The sequence below is a fragment of the Marmota monax genome, unplaced genomic scaffold, assembly GCF_021218885.2.
Source record: "Marmota monax isolate L192 unplaced genomic scaffold, Marmota_monax_Labrador192_F-V1.1 WCK01_AAM20220418_F8-fsc00145, whole genome shotgun sequence".
Classification (NCBI taxonomy): Eukaryota; Metazoa; Chordata; class Mammalia; order Rodentia; family Sciuridae; genus Marmota; species Marmota monax.
This window is the reverse complement of record NW_026695201.1, coordinates 3,935,213-3,944,169: the sequence shown is the minus strand read 5'-3', so window position 1 is coordinate 3,944,169 and position 8,957 is coordinate 3,935,213. Positions and strand designations below refer to the sequence as shown.

Here is an 8,957-nt window from a genome sequence, read left to right as displayed (position 1 = left end):
TGGGCAATCTGGACAATTATTTTCTCACTTTTATTTGTTGAGTTGGAATGTGATGGCATTTGAAGACAGGGTTTTTAAAGAGGCAATTAAGTTAAAATAAGGTAATTAGGGTGGACTCTAATCCAATTTGGCTGGTATACTTATAAGAAGAGGAAATTCGGACACAAAGAGAGACACCGGAAATGCACTGCACACAGAAATTGGACCATGTAAAGACACAGAGAGGTGGCTACTACAGCTAAGGAGAGAGGCCTCAGAAGGAATCAGACCTCAGAAGGAACTAGAGCTGGGCATGTGTACCTTCAACTTCTAGTCTCCAGTCCTGTGAGAAAATAGGTTGGCATTGTTTAGAGCGTCAGTCTGAGCGTGGGTAAAGGAAGCCCCATGGAACTAGTGCCACATGTGACCATCTCAGGCCAATGAGACATTAGGAACAGGAAGCTGGGGGACTCTGGAGAAAGCTTGCTCTCTCCTGAAAAGGAGCCACAGGAAAAGATGAGCCCTCCTCCCTCGGCTTGTAGGTAATGCCTGGAATACCAGTCGCCATCTTGAACTCAGTCGTAGGATGAAGCCTGCCTAGTGGAGAGAAGCTAATGAGTCAGTTAAGCATAAATCCTACCCTCTTTCTAGATTTTTTACTTCATTAAGTGATATATTTACTTTTTGTTTAAGCCACTTTGAGATGGGGTTTCTATTAATCACTACTGAATGTGTCCTAAATGATCGAGACCTTAACTAAACGAGTATCAAGGGAAGTGGGATTTGGAGGAGGTGGCATGGGGAACAGATTGCAGAGGAAGTAGGAGGTGCAATCAGTGGGACAAAGTCACTGACTGGATGCTGGGGGTTAGAAGGGATAATGTCCCTCAAACCGGTCTTCCATTTTCCTAGACTCTTAGGTTCAATCAGTCAATTGTAGACTGTTCCATGCTGTGTGTACTAATAAAGATGGGAGGTAAAATGATACTAAAGATGTCAAAATATGAAAAAATACATCTCAGAATTAATTTTAAAAGAACTAAAAGAAGTATATATTTTCTGTGTGTGTGTGCACACAGTTTTTCTGGGTTTATTTAAGTACAAATGAAATACACACATGAGTCTCCTATTCATTTCCTTCACTGTGCAGCCTGGCATTGGAGCTGGTGACTCTGAGGGCCAGTAGGGTTTCTTTTTTCACGATGGCTCTGAGGTTCATGAAGGAAATACTGTGAGCAATCTCAGCACCATAAGACTCCTTGCTCAGTAGCAGCATTTCCAGATCTTTGACACTGGGGACCGGGAACTTCCAGAAGCCACTGGAAGCATGGGCTTTTCTTCCTTGTTGCTCCCATAACCAATGTTGGGATCAATCTGTGGCCCTTGAATCTTCTCTGTACCCAGTTGTGGCTATCTATTGTTTATGTGTTTATGTGGTTTCTATTGGTTATACTTTTGACATATCAGCCTGACTAGAGCTGAATGAGCTTCTTGTTCCTCTTTTTGATGACCTTGGACTTCGTGAGAGGTCTGAGACTGTGATAATGCTGAGCAGGAGATTGCTGGTACCACTGCAGTCAGTGCAAGGAGGGGAGAGGGGCAGAAGTGGGCATTCCTTCATGGGCACTGTTTTATTTTATTCTCTCAATATCTCTGAGTGTTTTGTACAAATCTACACTTCGGACTTAAAAAGATAAAAAATAGTAGCTTAATCAAAGAGAGGTTCACAGTCTTTTCCTATGGGTTGCAATGTTATCAGTACTGTAATGAATTAGGGATGTGATGTCACTGAGGAGGAGCCGATCACTTCTATTATAAGCTGATGGGATTTGGATAACATTAGGACAGGAATGATATAGGAGCTTTGACGCATCAAAGGTTTTTTGGGTTTTTTTAATGAATTTAATCCCAAGACTAGTTTGTTGCAAAATGAGAAAGTTAACAACCAAATAACAAAACTTTGTATGGAACTACATTTATTGGAGCTAAAGACTTCTACTGATTCTGAAATGGTACCTTTCCTCTTTCATTGTTAAAGTTTCCTTTTTCTATGAAATGATGATGATACTAGATATTTAATAGGAGAAAAAGTTTTTACTTAGCAGGAAAGAAAGGCACAAAGAAAACCCAAAATCAACACCAACTCTTGAGAGTCTCACCTTTATTTTTTTTTAAATACACAGGGCCATGAAATCCACAAATCTAGGAACAATGCCTTGCATAGGAAATGAGCTTGACTATTTGTCCTGCTAATTCCATCATCATCACTGAATATCTTTCCTGTATTAACCAGAGGCCTCACCTCCTTGGGCATCATGCCAGGGGAGGGTGAGTCTGGAGACCTGGGCTGTGCCCCTGTGCTTTCTCCATAAAGGGCTCACCTCTCGCCTCCCATTAGGAGCCTCTGCAGAGAAAGATCCAGTCTCCACTCAGCTGGCAACTTCAGCTCCTGGACCTGTGTTGGCAGAGGGGTTTGCTTTTTTAAATTAGCTCAGGTCTGATTTAGTTTCCAGAGATGTGTGGAGTTTAAAAAAAAAAAAGCAGGGGAACTTTGAGTCTTTGTAAGGAGACAGGAATAAAGAAAAAAAAAGACAATCAAGACAGTGACTTTCATCTTGCTTTTTTTTAGGCTACCATGACCCAACTCGGCTTCCTTCTGTTTCTCATTGTGGCCAGCAGAGGATGCAGTGCTGGTGAGTCTCCCTGTCAGGGGCCCAGTCCCCCAGGTCACCTGCACACAGCTTCCAAAGAAAACACAGTAGGCAGGGTTGCTTCCAGGAAGGGGACTCTCCTGAGCCAGAGATGACGTCTTTGAGATGCACAGAGGCCACCTTGGATGTAGTCTAAGGGCTGATTTCTGGCCTCTGGAGGGATCTGGTCTCTAGCAGTGAGAGTATTGCTAAGATATGACACATCCTGGTTCTGGTTCTTTGTCTCTGTGTGGTCCTGAGGGGACCCTTGTAAGAAAAGTGTCCTCTCTTCACTATTTCCCACTACCATGGCCTGCAGTGACCTTGGTAATTGTGTGGTATACCCTGTGCCCAGAGAAAGTTCTCTTTATAGTCTTCTCTATATAAGAATAGCAATGGCATTTTAAAATCTGTATTTCTTTTAATTGTTATTTATCTATTCATTTTTAAAAGACAAACACCTGTTTCTTTCCAGAGTACTGTGGATTGAACCCAGGGCCCTCTACCACTGAGCCACATCACCAGCATGTTTTATTATTTTTTATTTTGAGATAGGGTCTCACTAAGTCATCCAGATCACAGGTGTTTACCCCCGTGCCTGGCTGAGAAAAGCATGTTTCTACATATTATCTCACTTGATCTTTACAAAAATACTAGTTATTAGCTTCATCTGAGGCAGAAGGAAACTGAGGCTCAGGTGTGGCAAGTAGAACCCAAGGACTCTGCCCTGGAAGCCTGAGCTACTTAGGCCTGAATCCCTCTGACTTGAAAGCCTGTGATGCTTCCACCCCTCCAGACTTTTAGACTGGTTTGCAGAGTTGACACTCGTGTACAAGGTTCTTCATTCTGTGCCCCTGCTGGTCTCCTGGCTAGAGTCTCAGCTCTGTCACCTCACCCTCTGCCTCAACCACATTAAGCTTCCTGTTTCCTCCTCAAGCCGGGCTTTGCTTCATTCTTTTCTCCAGGTCTTTGGACATGTTTTTCTCCTGCCTTGAATTCTCTTTTCTTTCTTCCAACTGATGAATCATGTCTATTCTCTCAGAGTACACTGTAGTGTCACCAGAACTAGAAAGCCTCTGTCACTAAGTCATCCTACCCCAGACCACCCCCAGCTCCCTTCAGACTTCTCTATTCTCATCTCAGAGTCTTCCTCTTGTTCTCCTGAGCTTATCCTTCATTCCTTTTAATAACATTTTCTGTTGGTTTTGGCAACTCCCTCTAGAGGTAAGTTCCTGGGGATGTTGAATTTCTTTGAAATGCCGAGTGCCCAGGGCAGGGCGTGGCCCAGCACGAGGTCATGTGGATGGAGGGAGGTAAACCTGTGCTGGATGCTGGCTCAGATGGGCTGGTGGATGATGCTGGATAGCTCAGGGTCTTTCAACCCAGGCAGCGAGACTCTGCCACAGAGGTGGAGTGAGTTGGGGATTAGTGGCAAGGGAAGGCTGGGTTTTGTGTCAAAGCAGCAAAGAGAACGAAACTCTGCATATTCTCTAGCTGTGAGCAATGCTGTTTCCAAGGCATGGACCTGGTCATCATTGTCTCCATCTCTGCCTAGAAGCTGCAAAGAAATCAAAGAGAAGTACTTTGGTGCAAATGGTGAGTAAGGAGCCCTATCAGGATTTTGTCTTCGGTGAATTTTTTTTTTTTTTTTAGCTTTTTAAAGTTCTTTTTTGGTACTGGGGATTGAACCTGGGGCACTTTACCACTAAGCTACATCCTAAGCCCCACCCCCCTCACCTTTTTGAGACAAGGTCTGTCTATGTTGCTGAGGCTGGCCTGATCCTTCTGCCTCAGCCTCCTAAATTACTGGGATCACAGGTGTGTGCCACTGCACCCAACTGTTTTTTTGTTTTGTTTTGTTTTGAGTTTTAGTTTAAATAAATGTGGTAAAAAGTATATACTATATATAGGATAAGCTTTGTCATTTTAACCAGTTTTAAGTGTACACTTCAATGGCATGAATTACTTTCTCAGGGCTATGCAATCACTACCACTATCCATCTCAAGAAAATTTTCATTATTCCAAACAGAAATTCTATGTTCATTAAGTAATGAACCCGTATTCTGCCTTCCTGAAGGCCCATGTAGCTGCTGTTGTACTTTCTGTCTCTATGAATTTGCCTATTTTAGTTTCTTCATGTAAGTAGAATCATAAGGTAACTGTACTTTACATCTGGTTGCTTCCACTTAGCATAGTGTTTTCAAAGTTTATACATATAGCGTGAATAACTAATTGCTTTCTATCACTTGTGTATAGATATATACGTCAATATATGCACAATATAGATTTTATGTGATCTGTTGAGCACGTCAGTTATTTCTATGAGTCCTGTGACTAATCCTGCAATAAATGTTTAGTGTTTGAATCCTGTTTTTAATTCCTTTGGGCATGTACTAGAAGTGGAATTGCTGGGTCATATGAAAATTCTGTGCTTAATTCTGAGAGGAACGTTGCTGAGAGCTTGGATAATTCTGTGTTCTGCCTCAGTCAGTAGGTTGTGTTATTCAAACTTGGGTGTGTTCCACTACACCCAGGGATGCATAGTGACAGGACTCAGGAGAGGAGCCCTTAGGCCATGTTTCTAGTTCCCAGAGCTGTCCTGGTCATGGCACTGAGATGGCATGAGCTCACAGACAGGGAGGCTCGGGGCTGGTTCTCTCCACAGATGGCCTGTATCTCCTCCGGGCCAAGAATGGTGCCATCTACCAGACCTTCTGTGACATGACCTCTGCGGGTGGTGGCTGGACCCTGGTGGCCAGTGTGCACGAGAACAACATGGCTGGGAAGTGCACGGTGGGCGATCGGTGGTCCAGCCAGCAGGGCAACAGAGCAGACTACCCAGAGGGGGACGGCAACTGGGCCAATTACAACACCTTCGGGTCTGCAGAGGCGGCCACCAGTGACGACTACAAGGTGGGTGCCACTGGGAAAGGGTGAGGACCTGAGTGTGGCTGCGCCACAGCATGCAGGAGGGAGGTTGGGAGGGGGGCTGTGGACATGGGGCTGGAGCAGAAAAGAGAAACAGTCACATGCCTCGCATCCCAGCTTCCTCCCACAAGGCCATGAGGCAGTGGGGTGGTGGTGGGGGCATGATCTGCTGGAGGTGGGTATGTGTGAGCACGGCTGGCCATCTGTCCCCCTGGAGCCCAGAGCTGTCAGCTCAGCTGAGGGAGCCCATGTGTATCTTTTGCCCCTGTGGGACCTGGGCTGGTCAGTCTCAGTGTTGGTTGCTTTCCAGAACCCTGGCTACTTCGACATCCAGGCTGCAGACCTGGGCATCTGGCATGTGCCCAACAAGAGCCCCATGCAGAACTGGCGGAACAGCTCTCTGCTGAGGTACCGCACCAGAACTGGCTTCTTCCAGCATCTGGAACATAATCTGTTTGGCCTCTACCAGGTACACAGGGCTGCGGGCTGGGACTGGCTGTCCTGGGTGTAGAGAGAGGCAGGTGTGTGAGGTTGGGCAGGAAGCACCTTTCCATGGCCCTTTCATGTCCCCTCATCCTAATTTGCTGATGGCTTCTGACCCACTTTCCTCAGAAATTCTGAGCCAGATGACTCATAATGGCAATGTGGGGGGAACATGGGAGGAATGGAGGAACCTTAGATAGGGCAAAGGGGAGGGAGGGGCTCGGGGGTAGGAATGATGGTGGAATAGTTAGACATCATTTCCCTAAGAACATGTATGAAGACACGAATGGTGTGAAAATACTTTGTGTACAATCAGCGACTTGAAAAATTGTGCTCTATATGTATAATATGAAATGAATTTCATTCTGCCATCATGTATAACAAATTAGAATAAATAAATAATTTAATAAAGAAAAAAATAAATTCTGAACCAAAGAAGATAAGAGACCCAGGAGAGAGAAGATTTGGGGCAGGGAGAGGGAGAGAGGGAGAGAGGGAGGGCACCAGTTGGCCTGGTTGTAGGAGAAAAGCAAAAAGGAAAGATTCTTATTTTGACTGGTTTTGAAATAATCTCATTTACTGAGAAAACATTGCTTTCTCTTAACGAATGATAGTAACCCCCCAAACCAAAACTGTTGTCCTTATCCAATGATTTTGTTGTTGTTGTTTCTTGTAGAAATACCCAGTGAAATATGGAATAGGAAAGTGTTGGACTGACAATGGTCCGGCGATACCTGTGGTCTATGATTTTGGTGATGCTCAGAAAACTGCAGCATATTACTCACCCAATGGCCGGAGTGAGTTCTTAATGCTCCTTGAACTCTTCATAGCAAAGATGATAAATTCAGTTATGATAGGGAGGTTACTTATTAACACAGCTCATTCTCTTCAATGAATGCTACATGTATTGTCACATTTAATTTGCGCAAGTACCCTTGAGGACTATTATGACCCCCATTTTATGAATCAGAAACCTGAAGCACTGAGAGGTTCAGGAACCTACCTGAGATCACGGTGCACAGGCAGGAGAGTCAGCATGTGCGCTGGGGAAGCTTGGCTCCAGATTCTGTTCCTAGCGACCCCATTATCAACCCCTCAGCAACTTATGGAGAACAAGATTCACATATAAAGGGCAAATGGTGAGACAATTTTACTTCTATTGTGAAGGGTAAATATTTATTTAATGTTCATCTAAGTTTGGCGGCATCTCCTTTGTTAGGTTGAGCCCTATTCTATAAAGTTCAAAGCTGTTGTAAATATATCTAGGATTTAAAATTTTAAGATAAAAGAGAAGCCAGACATCCTAGTGTCTGTCTATAATCCCAGATGCTCAGGTGGCTGAAGCAGGAGGATTGAAAGTTTGAAGCCAACCTGGGCAACTTAGTGAGACCTTGTCTCATAGAGACAGAGACAGAGAGAGAGAGAGAGAGAGAGAGAGAGAGAGGGATGGAGAGGGAGAGGGAGAGGGAGGGAGGGAGGAAGGGAGGGAGAGGGAGAGGGAGAGAGAGAGGGCGAGGGTAGAAACTATTTGCTGCAACAAGCCTTTTTACGTGTTTGTTTGTGATTCCCCAATATTGTTGAATTTCTCCACACAAGTCCTGGTGAACAGAGACCCTCTCTGAGAACCAGTTCTTGAGTTCTGGGGTTGGGAAAAGGTTGGTGAAGTTTGGGGCTGGGATGCACCAGTCATTGACCACAGTTGTGCTGGACTCCACTCTTGAGCCTCAGCCTGGCCTCCACACTCTCTGGGCAGCCTAAAGGAAGCTATTTCTGGCATCCTACTTGAGTGCTGTTTTCTGCATCTCGTTTTCAGAGGAATTCACTGCAGGATTTGTCCAGTTCAGAGTATTTAATAATGAGAGAGCAGCCAATGCCTTGTGTGCCGGAATGAGGGTCACCGGATGTAACACTGAATTTGTGAGTCTTTGTGGGGACCAAAGGTGCTTGTGAATGAGGCTGTGTGTGTGTGTGTGTGTGTGTGTGTGTGTAAGAGTGTGGTGTGAGCATGTGGGGGGGTGTAACTTCCCTTCCTCCTTGCTGAGTCAGACAATCTATACGGGAGAGGGAGATGTGCCCCCTCCTAGGGAGCAGCACTTAAGGAATCATGAAGGAAGAGTCCAGCCAGGGAATCCAAGAACAGATGTTCATAAAAGTTGCAGGAAAGTCAGGAGGAGATGGTGTGTCACTAAGCTAAGGGTTGAGAAGTCTATGGGAGAAGATCAACACTGCCCATGGAGAATGGATGGGGACCACAGATCCCTCTGGATTTGGCCATTATTACCTTTGGGCTCATCAGCAGCCCTCTCATCACCACCTCCTCCTCTCCTTGTTTCCTAGCACTGCATTGGTGGAGGAGGATTCTTCCCAGAGGGTAATCCCAGGCAATGTGGAGACTTCTCTGCTTTTGACTGGAATGGACATGGAACTCATGTTGCTTACAGCAGCAGCCGGGAGATAACAGAGGCAGCTGTGCTTCTCTTCTATCGTTGAGAACTTCCTACTACAGGACCCAGAGCTCTTCTCCCAGGGATGCGGTCCCAAGGATGGAGAACCACTTGCTAGTAGCCGAGGAAAGAAAAATAAATCATATCAATTCATGCATTGATGTTTGTTGGTTGGCTTTGTGACACTGTGACCCTTTGTTGATCAAGAACAACTTAGAGGAGGGAACGTTCATTTTGGCTCATGGTTTCAGAGATTCAGTCCATGGTGGATCAAGTCCATTGCTCTGGGCCCCAGGTGAGGCAGAGCATCTAGGTGTGGAGGAGGGGGGTTACTCTACTCATGGCAGCCAGGAAGGAGGTAGAGAGAGAGAAAAGACAAGAGGAAAGGAGAGAGAAGAGAGTGGGCTGGGGCCTCAAGGAACTTCTAGGACA

At 45.3% G+C, this 8,957-nt stretch overlaps 1 protein-coding gene across 1 annotated transcript; it reads left to right on the top strand.

The window, feature by feature from the left end:
- The first annotated feature begins 2,614 nt into the window (after positions 1-2,614).
- LOC124082496 (intelectin-1a-like) lies at positions 2,615-8,641 on the top strand. The gene is made up of 7 exons (XM_046428894.2): positions 2,615-2,672; positions 4,164-4,265; positions 5,336-5,583; positions 5,909-6,067; positions 6,758-6,878; positions 7,895-7,998; positions 8,419-8,641. Exons 1-7 carry the CDS (start codon positions 2,615-2,617, stop codon positions 8,569-8,571), a joined length of 945 nt encoding a protein of 314 aa, XP_046284850.1. The 3' UTR covers positions 8,572-8,641.
- The last annotated feature ends 316 nt before the right edge of the window (positions 8,642-8,957 follow it).

Bases quoted from the DNA above. Each gene is read 5' to 3' on its own strand.
- LOC124082496 (XM_046428894.2), top strand. From the start codon at position 2,615: ATGACCCAACTCGGCTTCCTTCTGTTTCTCATTGTGGCCAGCAGAGGA. The intron at 4,266-5,335 runs GTGAGTAAGGAG...TTCTCTCCACAG, and splicing joins GAAGTACTTTGGTGCAAATG to ATGGCCTGTATCTCCTCCGG. The intron at 7,999-8,418 runs GTGAGTCTTTGT...CTTGTTTCCTAG, and splicing joins CCGGATGTAACACTGAATTT to CACTGCATTGGTGGAGGAGG.